At 46.3% G+C, this 19,306-nt stretch overlaps 1 protein-coding gene across 10 annotated transcripts in view; it reads left to right on the top strand.

Moving 5' to 3' along the window:
• The first annotated feature begins 2,488 nt into the window (after nucleotides 1-2,488).
• The window catches only part of UBR5 (ubiquitin protein ligase E3 component n-recognin 5), a 76,610-nt gene continuing 59,792 nt past the window's right edge, over nucleotides 2,489-19,306 (top strand). For all 10 annotated transcript variants that reach the window (XM_073679692.1, XM_073679691.1, XM_073679688.1 and 7 more), the window contains exon 1: nucleotides 2,489-2,895. In XM_073679692.1, the coding sequence (XP_073535793.1) occupies nucleotides 2,834-2,895 (62 nt within the window). In that variant the 5' untranslated portion in view covers nucleotides 2,489-2,833. The remainder of the gene's footprint in view (nucleotides 2,896-19,306) is intronic.

The raw sequence follows: 19,306 nt of genomic DNA, 5'->3' as shown, positions 1-19,306 counted from the left end.
CAATATTGCTTAATTTCTGGCTACTTCGTATCCCCATGTGAAGAACCAGGCCCCAAAACTTCATCATTTTTATGGAGTCTACAGGGATCCACTTGGCAAATGATGAAGTCGGATTTTGGGCTAAAAATTGTTGTGTGTACAAATTTGTGCGTACATTCCACAAAGTCCCTCATAGACCCACCAGTATACTCCACAAAGCCCCCCATAGACCAACCAGTACATTCCACAAAGCCCCCCATAGACCAACCAGTACACTTCATAAAGCCCCCCCATAGACCCACCCAGCATTCTCCACAAAGCCCCCCATAGACCCACCCAGTACACTCCACAAAACTCCTCATAGACCCACCCAGTACGCTCCACAAAGCCCTCCATAGACCAACCAGTACACCCTACAAAGCCCCCCCATAGACCCACCAGTATACTCCACAAAGCCCCCCATAGAACAATCAGTGCACTCCACAAAGCCCCCCATAAACCCATCAGTACACTCCACAAATCCCTCCACAGACCCACCCTGTACAATCCACAAAGCCCCTCATAGACCCACCAGTACACTCCACAAAGCCCCCCACAGTATACTCCACAAAGCCCCCACAGACCACCCTGCACTCCACAAAGCCTCCCATAGACCAACTAGTACACTCCACAAAGCTCCCCATAGACCCGCCCAGTACACTCCACAAAGCCCCCATAGACCTACCCAGTACACTCCACAAAGCCCCCCAAAGTCCCACTAGTACACTCCACAAAGCCACCCCAAAGACCCACCAGTACACTCCACAAAGCCCCCCATAGTCCCACTAGTACACTCCACAAAGCCCCCCATAGTCCCACTAGTACACTCCACAAAGCCCCCCATAGACCCACTAGTACACTCCACAAAGCCCCCCATAGACCCACTAGTACACTCCACAAAGCCCCCCATAGTCCCACTAATACACTCCACAAAGCCCCCTATAGACCCACTAGTACACTCCACAAAGCCCCCAATAGACCCACCCAGTACACTTCACAAAGCCCCCCATAGACCCACCCAGTACACAGTATTACAGCGTAATATTTCAATATTTGCAGATGACACTAAACTCTGCAGGGTAATCAATACAGAGGAGGACAGTTTTATATTACAGGAGGATCTATGTAAACTAGAAGCTTGGGCTGATAAATGTCAAATGAGCTTTAATGGGGATAAATGTAAGGTAATGCACTTGGGCAGAGGAAATAAAATGTATATTTATATTTCTTAATTGTAAAACACTGGTCAAAACTGTAACTGAAAAAGACCTGGGTGTATTGGTGGACGACAAGCTCACGTTTGGTGGCCAGTGTCAGGCAGCTGCTGCAAAGGCAAATAAAATAATGGGATGCATTAAAAGAGGCATAGATGATCATGAGGAGAACATAATTTTACCTCTATACAAGTCACTAGTGCGACCAGACTTAGAATACTGTGTACAGTTCTGGTCTCCGGTGTATAAGAAAGACATAGCTGAACTAGAGCGGGTGCAGAGAAGAGCGACCAAGGTTATTAGAGGACTGGGGGGTCTGCAATACCAAGACAGGTTATTAGAGGACTGGGGGGTCTGCAATACCAAGACAGGTTATTAGAGGACTGGGGGGTCTGCAATACCAAGACAGGTTATTACACTTGGGGTTGTTTACTGTGGAAAAAAGAAGGCTTAGAGGTGATCTTATTACTATGTACAAGTATATGAGGGGACAGTACAAAGACCTTTCTACTGATCTTTTTACTCTGAGGCCTGAGACGGGGACAAGGGGGCATCTTCTACGTCTGGAGGAAAGAAGGTTTAATCATAATCACAGACGGGGATTCTTTACTGTAAGAGCAGTGAGACTATGGAACTCTCTGCCGCATGATGTTGTAGTGAGTGATTCACTACTAAAATTTAAGAAGGGCCTGGATGCCTTTCTTGAAAAGTATAATATTACAGGTTATATATACTAGATTCCTTGATAGGGCGTTGATCCAGGGAACTAGTCTGATTGTCGTATGGAGTCGGGAAGGAATTTTTCTCCCCAATGTGGAGCTTAGTGTTTGCCACATGGGTTTTTTTTGCCTTCCTCTGGATCAACATGTTAGGCTATGGGTTGAACTAGATGGACTTAGTCTTCCTTCAACCTAAAAACTATGTTACTCCACAAAGCCCCCCATAGACCCACCCAGTACACTCCACAAAGCCCCCCATTGACCCACCAGTACACTCCACAAAGCCCCCTAAACCCCGCCCCGCTTACTACACTTTACAAAACCTCACAGACCCCTCCTTTTCTATGCCCCGCCCATATGTTCACTCTGTGGACACTACTCCCCCTTGCCATCTACACGAGCTCCGCCCCTCCTGCGACCTCTCCCCCCTTTGCTAGCAGCTCAGTGCCTCCGCGCGCTCTAGAAGAGACCGGAAGCCGCCTGCCAAAGCGACCACGTGACGGCCTTGCCACGTGACCGCCTGACGTCATACATATTAGGAGCCCATACAGTTTAGCAAGAGAGAGAGACAAACTGCTGGGAGTCTGCAAGATGGCGGCGGAGTGCTAGAGGTGCCGCCGGATCTCTGACCGTTTCCAACTCATTTCGTTGTTTGTTTTTCTTATCTTATTTTATATTTCTTGTCGCGGGAGACTTTTAAGGAAACATAAAACCGAAGGAGAGTCCCTTCATGAGAAGACCCCGCTATCTGCACAGTGAAGCAGCGGAGGCCGCAGCTCCGCCTCGCACGGGAGGCAGCAGACATTTTTTTTTTTTCTTCACTTGTCTTAATTTCAAGCTCGGTCCGGGATTCGCTGGTGAAGCTCCCGGGCTCTCGGCACCATGACGTCCATACACTTCGTGGTCCATCCGCTGCCCGGCACCGAGGACCAGCTCAATGACCGGTAATGTGGGGGGAGGGGACTGCAGGCCGCGGCCTAGACACAGCCCGCCATCCTCCCGGGGAGACCGGGACCGAGGGGCGGCCGGGGACTGATCCCCGATGGCTGTACACAGGACTCCTACATTTATACATGGTGGGATCCATAATGGTTATATCTGGGGGGGGGGGGGGGGCTAGTAGTATTACAAGGGGAGGAGAGTGCCCCCTAATAGTTATACATGGGGGAGGAGGGCACTAATGGTTATACATGGGGGGAGGGACTAGTAGTAATATAGGGGAGGAGAGTGCCCCCTAATAGTTATACTGGGGGGGAGGGGCTAGTAGTAATATAATAACAAGGGGGGCTAATGGTTATACATGGGGGAGGGGCTAGTAGTATTACAGGGGGAGGAGCGTGTCCCCTAAAAGTTATACATGGGGGAAGGGGGTGCCTTATACAATGGGGCTAGTAGTAATGCAGGGGGGGAGTGCCCCCTAATAGGTATACATGGGGTGGGGGGGTGCCTTGTAGTAATATGGGGTGAGGGTATCCCATAATTTTTTTTTTTCTTTAACTACAGTTATACCGAGATGGAGCAGAGTGCCTCCCTAATAGCCATACATAAGGGTCTGCAATATCTGGTTATACCTGAAGGGGAGGTTAATATTTATAAAGGAGGGGGGGTCCTAATAGATATATAATTATTAGGTGCACCCCCCCCCCCTGCCATTTATATGGGCGGTACCCCTTTACATGTGGTGGAGGCCCCTTATAGTGATGCCTGGAGGGTGCCACCCGCTATAATGGGAGCTGTGCTGTAATTATATTTGCTTACTGCCCCCTGCTATAATAGGGCTCGTACTGGAACTATAGATTGCTGTTTGCTGCTTTGTGCTGCTGAGTGTCAGAAGTCATATAATGCCAGGTCTAGATTGAACACATTGAAAAGAATAGGGGGAAAAAAACAATGGGAATGTAGCACATGTGGCAGCCGCATGGGCTGTCTATTGACTTCTGTGCGTCTCATCACAATGGGATCTCTCAGGTTATAGATGTCAAGTCTACATGAAGTGGCTGAACTTGCAGACATCTTCTGTTCTCCACTTGGCATCAGACCAACCAAGGACATTAAGGAAATGTCTAGAATAGCAAATTTAATTCCTTACTCCCCTTCCCGATTATTGAACTTGGAATCTAAGGCTACTTTTCCACGATGAGCTTTTGACGCTGCATATTTCTGCAGCTTCAAAAACGCAGCGTCTTACAGTTCCAGCAAAGTGGATGGGGTTTATAGAAATCTCCTGCCCACTGTTTGTTTTTTTTTTTTTTTGTTGCTCAGCATAAACTGACCTGCAGTGCGAGTTTCAAATCTGCAACATGTCGATGTCTCTTGCGGGTGCGCTGAGTTTTTTTTTGTGCAGCTTTTCCCCATAGATTTGCATGTGGGAAATATGCAGGTAAAACATGCACATGTGTTTCCACGACGGAAGCGCATCGAATGCATGTAATCCGCGCTTAAGTATGTCAATAAAGTTTTGTCAAAGCCAAATACTTGGAAGTGGCTAAAACAAAGCAGCATAATTTAAAGGGGTTGTACAATACTAGGACAATCCCTTCTTTATCTTAATGTTTGGCCCCGATAAAATAAAAAAAAGCTTATACTCGCTCGACTCTTGTGCCGGAGCCGTTCCAGCGGTGTCGACACTCGCAGTCCCAGGACCCTCATGCGGTTGTATGACATGTGAGCCCCGCGCCCAATCGGCGCTGGCGTCTGTCTCTGCCTTCGGACGAAATGAACATGAAGAGGAAGTCCAGGCTGCAGCTGATCTGACTTCCTCTTCATGTTCAATTTTGTAAGAAGGCAGTGACAGTGATTTGGGTGCCAGGGCCCCACGTGTCATAGAACCGCACGGGAGTCCTGGCACCGCGAGTGTCGGCACGAGAGGTGAGTATAAGGTGTGTTGTGTGTTTTTTTTTTTTTTTTTTTTTTTTTTTTTTTTTTTTTTTTTATTGGGGCCAAACATTTTACATCAAGAAAGGGTTGTCCTAGTAGTGGACAACCCATTTAAAGCATGAAACACCAACGGAGACCAGAAAACGCAGCATTAAGAAAAGCATGCAAACCCTTAGTAGGAACGTAGCCTAAAATTCTGACCTGGGGAACTAAATGACTGCTAATTGACAAATAATTACTGATCACTAATAGCCGGTTTATACAGACGGACCACGGTAATAGATCGCCCTGCGCATAGGATGTCATTGTTCTTGTATACACAGGTCGATATGCTGCCGCCAATGATTATTTTTAATCAAGCTTTATATAATTTCACTCATTAAAGGAGCGTTTTGCTCAATCATTGGATGAGCGGCCGTATGTTTACACTGAAAGATTATCGTAAGATCAGTCCTCGGCCGGGGAAACTGCACCTTAAGTTCCATCTGACTATTTGCGTTTATGCTGCGCTCAAAAATCCGCAGCATGTCCACTAATTTTGCGGACACGCAGCGTAATCACCGCCATTGACTTGCATTGAAACGCATAATATCCGTGTCAGTACATTTGTACACACGGATATTATGCGTTTCTATGTGCGGATGGTACCCAAGTCTGGAGGAGAGGAGATTCTCATCTTTATTTTTTATTTTAAATTCTTTTTTTTTTTTTACAGTTTCTATGGTACCCAGGTACCATAGAAACTGTAAAAAAAAAAAAAGAATTTAAAATAAAAAATAAAGTTTATACTCTCCTTCTGATGTCCTCCCGGTGTTTTGTCTGCTCCGTCCAGTCTATTGCAATGCTCCCGCTGTTGTGAAGGACCTGCCATGACGTCACTGAGTCATGTGACCCATCACATGGCTCAATGACGTCACCGCAGGTCCTTCACATCACCGCGAGCCGCCCAACACACCGGACGCGGCAGAGAGAACACCGGAAGGTGAGTATAAACTTCATTTTATTATTTTTTTTTTACAATTTCTCTTTTATTTAACTAACTTGGTCACACTACTATAAATCCATGCTGGTTGCTTGGCCTTATATAATGTGAACAAGTTGTCAAGCACTTTTCCAAGTGATGCTAAAATCGCTTGGGAAAGCGCTTGATAACCTGCATTCAGAAATGCATGCAAAGGCGCTTCACAAACGCTTCTACCTGGCGGGAAAAAAATGCATGTAAAAAAACCGCATGCGTTTTTCCTGCCCGGGAGAAGCGTAAAAAATCTGCAGCATTTCTGCATCGTGGGCACATAGCCTAAACCTTGAGATTGGTATACAATAATATATGGATTCTGTTTTCAGGGGAGATTCACAAGAAAATATCATCTGTTGAAAGCAGGGCTGTGGAGTTGGTAAGCCAAACCTCCGACTCCTCAATTTCCACAACTCCGACTCCCTCATACACGGCTCATGTTTAAGTGATAAATTTACTGTAACACAGATTCATCTCCGCTAAAAGTCTAGACCAGGGGTCTCAAACTCTGCTAAGTATATGGGCCGCACATAGAAAAAATGTAAATTTGAAACGCCGCATTCTTTGCAGGCTGATACGGAATTTTTAATGATACCATATTGTTTTTTCTATACACCTTTTGGATCATTTTTGAACTTTTTTGGTATTTTTATTTTATTCTTTTAAATGGCATATTTATGGGCTATGGTACGGTTTTATAGTTTTTACAAGTTGAGTGTTTTACAATTTTTATTTTCTTTGTGTCCCCTAATTGGCCACATACAGTTTTTTTTTTTTTTTTTTTTTTTTTTCCCCTTTCAATTGGCACCATATAGTAATTCGAACTAATTTTTTGTAGTAGTCTCCTCATCTTGTAGTAATGTGCCCATCCCGGTCCTCATCTTGTAGGACATTCAACTGAAAAGAATCACTGACTTCAGTGGCCCTCAGGACTAGGCCGCAACCATTACGGGGCTCCGATGCCTGCGGGCCGCATGTGGTCATTAGGCTGCGTGTTTGAGACCCCTGGTCTAGGCCCTTAGATCAGGAATAAGACAGACATTTATAGGACATTTCATAACTTTCCCAAATTCTTATGAAAAAATATTCCTTTCAAACTGAATTGAACTACTGTACCCAATTTATTATATATTTTAAGAGTCTGTCGGTCCATTTTTGTACCGACTCCACCAAAATGGGCTCCGACTCCACAGCCCTTGTTGAAAGTTTAAAAACCAAATTGTTTCCTCTCACAACATCATTTGTTGGGAAAGAGTTAGGAGTTGGCAGATCCCACCAAAAAAACAGCATGTTCCACCAACTTTCATGTACTGTTTATAGGGGCTTTTTGGACCCTGTGCTGCTGTCAGGGCTTCCATAGCCTCTCCTCCAGTGATGATGTGGCCATTGCTGCAAGCACCACTGAGATCACTGCTTGTCTCCTAACACTTCATGGCTAGAGATGACAATACTGAAGCTAGTGCAAGATCGGTAAGGTTGAATATTATCCAGTTTATTTTATTCCAAGGTGCTGGAGAACCTCTATTATACACGCACTGGTCTGCAATCACTAAAGTCTGGCATAAACTTCATTTTTTGGTTAAAAAAAAACAAAACTGCCTTACTAGATGCTTTTCCTAAAGTCCCCTTCCCCATGCACAATAGCTGAATGAATTAGCTGACGGCTCTCTCCTGCCACCCCCCCCCCCATATTCAGGAATACAGGGCAGAATACTATTGTTTCCTATGAGGGAGCTGCTGCTGAAAGCGTGGCAGCGGCTTATCACCTGGAGAGCTAAAGGTTTGGCTGGTTAATAATGGACTTGCCAAACTTTTCTCTCCCCTGGCATCATTTGTCAGAGAGTTAGGAGGACCCCATACACTCTTTAAACTGTTGGCCAATTATTTGATATTGTCATGCACCTCTTTATTTCATTTGATTAATCTTTCAACTGATCTGCCCCACCGCCAGAAATGTACTCAAACCGATAATTGGTGTGCACTTATACCAATACCACAAAGTGGTAAAAATTATAAAAAGAAAATGGCAAAAACTGCTAAATTGTTGCGCAAACACTTAGCAATATTTCAAGTGGTTTTACATCATGATTTTGGCAAACTTCTTGATGAATCAGGCCAGAAGTGTAACTTCACGCACAATGTGCCATATCTAAGGGTATGTGCACACTATCGGCGTTCACTGCGGATCCAGTGCAGTCTGCAGCGGCCAGATGTTACTGCATGGTGGGCTGAAAAGTAGTCTCCCTTCACTCTCTGCAAACTGTACAAGCAGTCACATAACTGCTCACTTGTGCTGCCAACACAGAGGGTCATCATGACCGTGTGTGTATTACACACCGTCCTCATTTGACAGTCCACGATCAGTCTGGAAAACCCCCTTTTAATATAGAAGTCCTGCACCTCTGGCAGTACACGGTAAATAGTAGTTTGTGTTTGTCTTTTTTTCCTAGTAACATATCAGAACAGAATTGATGGGGCACTGCAAACCACAGACCGCATAAAGTGCAGAATGCTCCCTCCTTACCGAACAAGATGTTCAAAAATGACTTGGGGAGAAGAGGTCACTGGTCGGCTCTCCGGCTTCTTCCCATCTGCTTGATTGACAAGCCTTCACCTATTAGCCTAATTCTCTTATACACTATAGTTTAATGTCAGACAAACACCCCACCCCCCATGTGGTCTATTAAAGGGGACCTGTCAGCAGGGCTTTGCTATGTAATCTGAGGGTAGCATGTGATTAAGGACTGAGACACTGATTTCTGGCATGTCCCTTATTAGGCTGTGTTTCTATAGCGTGATTTATCAGAAGATTATCACTGTCTGGACTAGGTCTCGCACAGCCTCCTAGACCAGCCCCGCCACAGGCACTGATTAGCAGCTCACTGTCACTATACAATGTATACAGAAAGCTGAGGTTTGGGCAGCTTTCTGGGCTCTGCTACATCTAAAAACTCTTGGTTGTTTACTGCTGTGGTACATTGCTGGAATCAAGGTCTCTTTCCTTACATTATACTGCTCTCAGATGAGGTAGCAAGAACCTGGTGACAGAATACTGATACGGCCTTAAAGGGAATCTTAGTCATACCATTTCTACATATTAAACACTACTAGCTGCTCTTTGCTTTTCCTAGCAGTGTCCTCAGATACTGGAAACGTCATGCTGTTGGATCGCATTATCCACCCTTTTAAGAGGTGACACAGATGTCTGTGTGGAAGACTATTACTTATTAGCCTGTTTCTCAGGTTGCCGCTTCATGTTATGTGCTCACGTGCCTCAGGCGCATGGACTGTATGTGTTGTCTCGCCTTCTCCAGAAACATGATGTCCTTGGTTGTCTTAGTTGAAGCACCTTATGTCGCGCTTTGACATCCTTAGACCTGAGTGCCGGATGGCAGTAGGGGCACTGTGCCAGTAGGGCAGTATTGTCTTATTAGTAGTTTAGACTAATTACTAATGGTTGCAGAATTCAATTGTTTGGTTTCAAAATTGTTGGTTTTCTAAGTGGGAGGCGGGAGCTGTCATCTGATTTAGTGGAAGGGGTTGTCTGACCAAGTTAACACACTTTTTTTTTTTTTTTTCTTTTCTTCTCACATATGGATGCTTTCATTATAGCAATGCCATACTCTCCTTCCGTCACCTCTGTTGGTCCACTGCAGGCCTCCAGTGTTTATACCAGAAATACATCCTCATCTGCTTATCAACAGGATCACTTAAGTGTGTTATAGGCTGATTTGGTCAGGTGACTAAAATAGCACCTCATCAGGGAAGCCTCCAATGACCTTCTATTCTGGTCGCCTGACTGCTGCAGCCGGACGTGGTGGTGGTGGTGGTGGTGGTCCTGTTAACACCTGGAAGGCACAGACCTTGCTTCCCGAGCTGGGGCAGATCTCCAGAGGGACTTGTGCTGGGATGTGAACATTCCACCCGAATTGCTTTGTCGCATCGTTTCTTATCTTGTGCTGTTCCTCTGTTGTTCCTCCTTGAAAAGTAGCCACTGATTGACAGCTGGGTGTGTACAGTACATGCACAGTCTAACCTGGCCCAATCAGATAATATAGGGTCACACCTACTTGATAAGGGGAGATAGTTGCACCCAGATGTCTGAAATATTCAGGAGGAGCTGCTTGGTAGGGGGTGGCTATTTTTTTTTTTTTGTCTTCTGGTTCTCAAGCCAACCGCATATTACAAGAGCCTTTTTTTATATAAGTGGGTCCGCAGTGTACAGCTGTTCACTGCAGCTGCTGCATTTTGGGAATGTTGGAGGGGAACACTAAATCCATTAATGTAATAGTTGTGTTCTGTGGAATTTAGACTTTTTTTTTTTTTTTTTTTTTTTTTTTGATGTCATGTAGTAATGTGGTTTCATTGATTAAACATTTTGTGGCAAAAAGACTTTTCTGCTTTGGGTAAACAGAGTACAGGCTGTCCTGCGTACACTTGTGCTGGTCCTTTTTTACAGGAGAACTGAAGCATTAGGCTATGTGCCCACGATGCAGAAATGCTCAGGATTTTTTCCTGAGCGTTTCTGCATCTCCCTGGCAGAACAAAACACATGCGGATTTTACATGCGTTTTCCTGCCAGGGACATGCGGATGTGAAGCGTTCTTCACTTGCATTTCCGCTTGCGGGTTGACAAGCGCTTTCCAAGCGATTTTAGCATCACTTGGAAAGTGCTTGACAACTCAGTCACACTATATAAATCCATGCAAACAGCGTGTGACCGAGAGAATGTAAAAAAAATAAATGTATACTTACCCTCCGATGGCCCGCGCTGTCTTGCTTCACCGTCACGGCTGCCAGCAGCGGTGGGTTGAAGGACCTGCCGACGTCAGCGTCGCTTGACCCGTCACATGACTCTGACATCAGCGCAGGTCCTTCATTCCATCGCGAAGTGTCGGGAAGCAAGGAGGAGCGCAGCGCGGGCTGTCAGAGGGTAAGTATATATTTATATTTTATTTTATTCTTTTTTGTTAATGGTACCCGGGTGTGGATGAGATTCTCCTCTCCTCTACACACGGGTACCATCCGCACATTAGAACGCTCCAATTACGCAAGTACAGATACAGTCTTGCGGAATTGGCGAATTCTAATGCAAGTCAATGGCGGCAAAAACGCAGCACTTCCGCAAAATAATTGGTAGTGCTGCTTTTTTTTCCGCAATGATAATCCGCAGCGGAAATTTCCGCAGCATGTGCACAGCACATGCAGATTATCATTGGGGAACATGGCAGACCTTCTACCATGCGTTTTTTAAGCGTTTCTGCAGCGCTTTTGCCACTGCGGAAACGCTTAAAAACACATCGTGGGCACACAGCCTTACACGGTCCTTTAACACATTGGTGTAACGAATTGGCACGCTGGGTCCTCCAGAGAGAAACCTATACATTTTAGGAGTTCCTGGGATTTGTTCAGGTGGATAAAAAGTTGCACATTTGGGCTATTGTATCATTTCTTCTCTGCACATTACATTCCACTGTCAAACACATGCAGGTTACTATTAGCTGTTGGCTGGCAAAGCTCATGCCTTGAAGTCTTTTTCTGCGCTCTGACCTGGTGACACATTTTCATGCTGCCGCATCACGTGTTAGCTGGAAGCGTCCCAGTCTCGTGGATGTAATTCTCAGCCGCGTCTGCAGGGTCCTATAACCACGGTGGTTTCAGATGAGTAGCTGGGGAAGTATGCTGTGCATCTGCAGAGGGTGCACTCAGTGTCTGTGGTCGTCTCCCCTTATTCTAGATTTAGTGAATACGGAAGCTCCTTGTAGTGATGTATGGGGTGGATTATCTTTGCAATTATAAAATAAAGATTTTTGTCACATGTGAACATGTATTTTAATTTATGAAGTTGCATATCTTCTCATGACATGGGGCATTTTTATTTCATCTTGGCATTACAACAGCTCTGTAAAGCCACGTATGCAAAATACCGCCATGTAAAAGTATTTGTAAACCGAAACAAAGACTTGGTCCAAAATGCAGAAGACGTGTTTCTCTTCTGACTGACAAATATTCATGCAAACAAGTTAATATATTGAGCAAAATGCTGCTGCATGAGAGAATCTTCACCAGTCTTTTTTTTTTGTTATGATTTATCAGCAGCAGGTGGGTTATAATATGACATTTCAGAAGCATGTAAAATAGAAATCCTTACAGGCATGCCTAATAAAGGGTTTTGTGTACGCCTTAAGCCCTCTTGCACAGCAGTGTGTATTATGGCTAGTAACAGTGCACCAGCTTTATCTAGAGAGGTTTCATCAGTTGTAAAGGGAACCTGACAGCTTGTCCGTGCTGTGGCATTTCAGAGAAAGACATGGCAGAAAAGCCGCTGGTGACCGAGCCTCACACAAGCCTAGACAGGTGGGTCCTGTGCTCTTCTCCCTGCTGCGCTGGAGCGTCATGTCTCTCCTTGCGTTTAGGGAGAAACCTGTCACTCCAGGGCAATGGGTGGAGTGAAGCTGCCAGGGACACTCCTCCTCTCTATTTTGTGCGGCTCGATCGCCAGCAGCTTTTAAACTGTTTTATTGCGTTTCCGAGTTATATATGGCTGAAATCATACAGCTATTGCCTGACATGCTGCCTGTCACATTTCTTTTAACAACAACCCATTACTGCTGTGACAACCTTGACATTTTGCGTGCGCACACAGCCCTGCTACATATGCATGTTATTGGCATAGATCTTTCAGGTCATGTGATCATGCCTGGAAGGAACTGCAAGATGTTGGTGTATAAAGAGTGCATGTGTAGCTGGTCTGTGTGCACTCTATACACTACCACATCTTGCAGTTTCTTCCAGGCATGTGCATGATCACCTGACCTAATAGATATGAAGGTATTCGAATGCTCTTCACATATCCCCTAATCTGTTCATAATGGATTCCATATTTGAAAAGAAATTTACAAATTAAGCAAAATGTAAACTCAAATTTTCCTTTTTTTTTTCTTAGTTTTTTTGTTTTTACTATAATGATTCATTCAAAATAAAAAAAAAAATCTGTTTAGAGACTGTTTGCCTTTACATCTTGCAAATTTATTTTTTATTTTTTTTTTATTAAACGTGTCCTCTTTTACTATCGATGTCTCTGAGCACTGATTGTTCTGGTCATGCTCTGTGCTATATAACGGATTTAATGCAGATAATCTTTTATTCTATACCACTGACATTTTCCACTTCTCTTAACAATTGTGTGGACATGTACAGACAATAGTCATTACAAAAATAACACACTGCTCAATGGTTACAGGAGTGAACCCTGCTTGTAATCTGTAAGGAAATGGGGAGGTGGGGGACACAATGGGTAGAAAGTGCTTGTCGTGTACGGTCCTGCTATCCTTAATAGAGAATTTCAAATGGGCTGCATGATCCGGTCACCTGCCAGTATCTCAGTACAGTTACCAAGTGCTATTGGGTGTATGGAGGATGTGGACACGGATAAATAGGAGGGACCATGTTCTGAGGAAGAGTTAGTAAGGTGATAGGTCTGTCTAAAGAGATGTGATTAGTCAGATTTTCCTGGGTAGTGGATTCCAGAATACTGGCGCAGCGCTAGAGAAGTCTTGAAGACTGAGGTAGGAGGTTCGGATTATGGAGGACGTTAGTCTTGGATTAGTTGCAGAATGGAGCGCACTGGTAGGATTTTGGTCATAGATGAGGAAGGAGGAATATTGCTGTGCTGAACTGTGAAGAAGTTTGTATTGTATAACTAAGGCTATGTTAACATGTTGTGTTTTTTGCCTGTGTTTCACCCATTGAAAGCAATGGGTAGTGCAAAAAAGCCTTAGTTACTTACCTTTAACAGGTTTTTTCTTAGCCCATGACAGCACCACGAGAGGATTCGCCCATCAAGGACAAGAAACTACAGGTTAAAAAGGGCGGCACCTCTCTCCTGCCTCAGTTTAAGTTAACAGAGCATGAGAGGACCGCCAAGTTTAATTACAACAAGACAAAAAACACAAATTCATTTTAAGCCAATGACTTTAACTTCCACCGAGGGTGCAAAAAAGGAAAATGACCTTACGGGGGTGCAAAACACCAGTGTAGGGAGGGAATAGAAGGGTGCTGTCATGGGCTCCGAAAAATCCCGTTACCGGTAAGTAACTAAGGCTTTATTTGTACTCCCATGACAGCACCACAAGAGAATTACAGAGACTAAGGAGATTAGGGAGGGACCGCAGCTTGAAGCACCCTTCTCCCAAAGGTGAGATCAGAGGAATCGCCCAAATCTAACCTATAATGCCTATAGAAGGTGGAGGGAGAAGACCAGGTGGTAGCCCTACATATGTCTTCGCTGGAAACCCCCATCTTCTCGGCCCAGGAAGTTGCTACTGCTCTGGTGGAGTGCCCTCAACCCCTCTGGTACTTCCTTATCTTCCGAAGAGTAGGCGAGGGTGATGGCCTCTCTAACCCACCTCGCAATTGTAGATTTTGAAGCTTTACAACCTTTCCTAGCCCCCTGATGGCATATAAATAGAGAACTATCTTTCCTAAAACTCTGTGAGACCTCCAAATACTTAAGTGCGCACCTCCTAACATCTAATGTGTGTAGTTTCTCCTCTTTCAGATTTTTAGGGGGAAAACAAAAAGTTGGAAGATTTACCTCTTGAGTCCTATGAAATCGTGAGACTACTTTTGGAAGAAAAGCCGGGTCCGGCCTTAGTACAATTCTATCATCCAGAATTCGAGTAAACGGTGGGGATATAGAGAGAGCCTGTATCTCACTTATTCTTCTGGCTGAAGTTAGGGCCACTAACAGGGCTGTTTTAAGAAGAATACTTTTATGGGAGGCTGAATCTAGGGGCTCGAAGGGAGGGTTAGTCAAGGCATTTAAGACCAGGTTTGAATCCCAGGGAGAGGATCTGGATTTAATAGGTCTACACCTGAAAGAGGCTTTTATAAACCGTGCTACCCAATAATTAGCCGCTAAAAGAAAATGAGGCTCCTAAAGCTGAAACTTGTACTTTCAGGGTATGTGCACACGATGCAGAAATGCTCAGGATTTTTTTCCCCTTCTCCCATGACAGCTCCACCTGAGAGAGGGTATCCGCCCACCAAGGACAGGAACCTACTGAATAAAAAGGCGGTACCTCTCCTCCGCATCAGTTTTTTGGTTCCTGTCCCTGATGGGAGCCTCACCAGGTGGTACCTCACGTACCTGGATTATGGACGGTGCGGCCTGGAGGCCGTGGAAGCAGCAGATGGTCCCTGTTCCCAGCCCGTCTGGCTGCTGCCCGGGTCTGCGTGTGGGGAGGAGGTGGTGTTTTCCTTTGGATGCCTCCCCGCGTGCGCCGGGGCCTGCGGCCGGGTCTGCGCCTCGCAAAGATGAACTGAGCGCGCCGGCTGGCAGGTCTTCCGGGCTGCGCACGTGGGGGTCGCGTCGCACCCTGTGACGGAGCGCGCCGGAAGTCCGGGCTGCGCACGCGCGGGGTGCTGACGCGCCCTATCACGGAGTGCGCCGGAAACCGGGTCTGCGCATGCGCGGGTGGGAAGCTGTCATCCTGCTGCAAGCGCGCCGGGTGCCGCTGGGCTGCGCACGCGCAGAGGCAGGTGGATCTGCGGGTAGCGCGCCAGCTGGCTAAAATTTAAAAAAGAAAAAGAGAGATGAGCACGCTGCCGGAAGGGGAGGAGCCTAAAGGAGGTGGAGCACTACTGCTTTTAAGGATGGGGAGCAATCAGGATGGCGGTGTCTGCATCCCCGCCATGATGAATGAGGAACCGCAGTCACCTGGGCAGCAGCTGTCACCGCCACAGGAAGTACAGCAGCAGCCACAGCCATCAAAGCAGCGCAAGCAGCTCAAACAAATGGAACGGGAATCTTCCCATCGACAAAGTCACAGCAGTGAGGGGCGTACGAGTTCCGGCAAGACTAGTCAGAAAAGACTTCGTCAGTCCACCTCCGCCAGATGGGAGCCCTCATGTGAACGGCAACCACCGCCTCCGGTACCCTAGTCTGAACGGCAGTGTGGTGAGTGATCTTCGTGAAAGTCTCACCTTGAATAATGTTCTCTTCTCTCTCTCTCTTTTCCTCCTTCTTCTCCTTTTATTTCTTGGGGCAGGAGGCGAAGAAGTGTAGTGCTAAAAATAAAAACAGGGAGTGTGCTTTATGCAAAATCGGTCTTCCCACCTCCTATGCCAAAAACCTATGCTCAGACTGTATTCAGAAAACCATTGCAGAGGAGTCCCCCCAGGTTTTCTTTAGAATTAAAGGATCTAATCCAGACAGAGGTCAGAGAGTCTTTAAGAGGCTTAACCTCACTCAAAAAGAAGAAGCGAAAACTAGTTTCTTCAGAATCAGAGGAATCCAGTGGAGTCCCGTTTTACGAGAGAACTGCCTTCCTCCTCTAATCACTCCTCATCGTCATCGGAGTCTTCGGATGATAATGGGGGGGGCAGACCTTGTTTTTCGGTTGATAATACTGAGAGACTAGTTAAAGCCGTCAGAGGGACTATGGGTATTACCGATACCAAAGTGCCCAGAACAGTCCAGGATGTTATGTTCGGGGGCTTAGACCAAAGGAGGAGACGCTCATTCCCGGTCAATGACAGGATTAAATCTCTGATAGAAAGGGAATGGAAGAAACCGGAGAGGAAGGGTCAGCTGCTGTCATCCTCCAAGCGGAGGTACCCCTTTGAGGATGAGGATGCGGCTAAATGGGACAAAACCCCTAAGATTGACGTGGCCATTTCAAAATCTTCAAAAAAATCCACTCTGCCCTTTGAGGATTTAGGAGCCTTAAAAGACCCGCTGGATAAAAAAGCGGAGTCCTTCCTTAAGCAAACCTGGGAGTCGTCAGCAGGGGCCCTTAAACCGGCAGTAGCAGCGACCTGCACTGCTAGATCTATGATGATCTGGCTTCAATAATTGGAAGACCAGATCAGGGGGAATGTGTCCAGGGAGAAAATTCTATCAGACCTTCCTCTTGTGCAGGGAGCGGCTGCATTCCTGGCAGATGCATCGGCAGATTCAGTTAGGCTGGCTGCCCGGTCTGCAAACCTCTCTAATGCAGCCCGTAGGGCGCTATGGCTCAAGAGCTGGCCAGGAGATGTGCAGTCAAAGTCTAAACTGTGCTCAATCCCTTGTGAGGGGGACTTCTTGTTCGGCAAAGGTCTAGATGACATCCTAGATAAAGCCGCAGACAAAAAACATGGATTTCCCACGGTGTCTGGTTCCCGATTTAACAGTTCCTTTCGGAAGAGAAAATACAGCCGCAGTAAAGCTCCCAGAGACCAAGGTAGCTGGAAAGACCGAAAGCCGTATAGCAGAGGCTTCATGTTTGGGGGTCCCTCCTCCGAGAATAAGAAAGCCCCTAAGTGACAGTTCCCCCCAGGTGGGAGGAAGATTGTCCCACTTGCTGCCTGCCTGGAAGAAAATTTCATCCAATTCTTGGATCTTAGGGATAATCAGGAGGGGGCTCACACTAGAGTTCAAGAGCAGGCCCAAGAACACTGTCAAAATATCAGCCCCCAGAGGTTTAGCGGAACAGATAGCCTTACAGCAGGAAGTTCTCTCTCTGCTCAGGAAAGGAGTTCTGGTGGAAACACCTGCACCCGAGCAAGGAAGAGGATTCTATTCGACCCTCTTCCTGATAAAGAAGCCGGACGGCTCCTTCAGGACCATTGCGAACTTAAAGAGACTGAACGACCATTTAATCTACAGGCCTTTCAAGATGGAAACAATAAAATCAGCCATAAAGATGTTATTTCCGGACTGTTTTATGTGCGTCCTCGATCTGAAGGACGCCTACTACCACGTCCCGATTTTGCCAGATCATCAACAGTTTCTAAGAGTAGCTGTACAATTCGGCAGGCACGTAAGGCATTTTCAGTTCGCAGCTCTTCCCTTTGGCATTTCCATGGCGCCGAGAGTCTTCACAAAAATCATTCTGGAGGTCACAGCGCACTTGAGGGAAAGAGATATTTTAGTCATCCCTTATCTGGACGACTTCTTAGTAGTGGGCAGATCAAGTCAACTCTGTGCTCTAGCCCTGGCGGACGTCATGGCCAGTCTAAGACGCCTAGGTTGGCTGTTAAATCTGGAGAAGTCAAGGCTGGAACCAAAGAGGGTTCAGTCTTTCCTGGGTCTCATTCTGGACTCGGAAAACCAAACCTGTCTTCTGCCAGAGGAAAAGAAACTGAAGATCAGATCCCTAACATCTCAGATTGTCAGCAATCCGACCATCACCCTGAGGAGTGCAATGTCTCTGTTGGGTACAATGACGTCTTGCATTCCGGCGGTTCAGTGGGCCCAGCACCATTCCAGATGTCTTCAACAGGAGATTCTGGCAGCGGACAGGCGCCTCAAAGGTCGCCTGAATGGGAAAATATCTCTTCCAGATGTTGTGATCAACTCCCTGGACTGGTGGACATCTCCGGTCAACCTATCTTTGGGGGTTCTTTGGACCTTCCAGGTGTCGGATACAATTACAACAGACGCAAGTGCGGAAGGTTGGGGAGCTCACCTAAGGGATCGTTCTGTACAAGGCCTCTGGTCGGACAGCAAGACAAGCCTCTCTTCCAACATGAAAGAGCTGTTGGCAGCCAGAAACGCGCTAAAAGAATTCAGTTCTGTTCTTCAGGGTCCTCACGTCAGGATAATGTCAGACAACAGATCAACAGTCGCCTACATCAATCATCAGGGGGGTACCAGGTCTCTCCCTCTGATGTTAATAGCGGATCAGATCTTCAGGTTTGCCGAGAGTCGGCTGGTTACGCTCTCGGCACTGCATATAAAAGGGGAAGAGAACATAAAGGCCGATTTCTTGAGTCGTCACATCTTGAAACAAGGAGAGTGGGAGTTGAATCCAGCCGTTTTTCAGCAGATTGTGGATCGGTGGGGACAGCCCCAGATAGATCTGTTTGCAAACAGACACAATCGGAAGACCGAAACCTTTTGCTCCCTGAATCCAAAAGAGGGGGCGTTTGCGGTGGACGCGCTGCAGATTCAGTGGGATTTCACTCTAGCTTATGCCTTTCCCCCTTTAGTACTGATCCCTACTATCCTGAGGAAGATCCGAGAGGAACGGGCGAGGGTTATATTGATCGCCCCGTTCTGGCCCAAGAGACCATGGTTCACTTGGATGAAGAGAATGTCCCAAGCAGATCCATGGGTTCTTCCGGACATCCCGGATCTCCTCAGGCAGGGCCCAGTCTGTCATCCCCAAAGAGCGGGCCTGCATTTGACTGCTTGGATTTTGAGAGGTCGCTATTGACGCAAAGGGGGTTTTCTCCAGATCGTTACTACCCTTCTAGCAAGTAGAAAGCCGATAACAACTAGAATCTATGGTAGAACCTGGGCTAAGTTCTTGTCTACCTCGGGTCAGTCTGCCAAAGGGAGGGTTCCTATTGAGGCCATACTAGAATTCCTCCAGAAGGGGTTAAACATGGGACTAGCCACCAGTACTCTTAAGGTACAGGTATCTGCTCTGGGGGCACTGTATAATTATGACTTGGCAGCAAATAGATGGATC

The sequence above is a fragment of the Phyllobates terribilis genome, unplaced genomic scaffold (genome assembly GCF_046119375.1).
Source record: "Phyllobates terribilis strain yellow unplaced genomic scaffold, ASM4611937v1 Scaffold_4__5_contigs__length_816908805, whole genome shotgun sequence".
Taxonomy (NCBI): domain Eukaryota; kingdom Metazoa; phylum Chordata; class Amphibia; order Anura; family Dendrobatidae; genus Phyllobates; species Phyllobates terribilis.
Note: the sequence above shows the minus strand (reverse complement) of the source record. Positions and strands in the feature narration are given on the sequence as shown.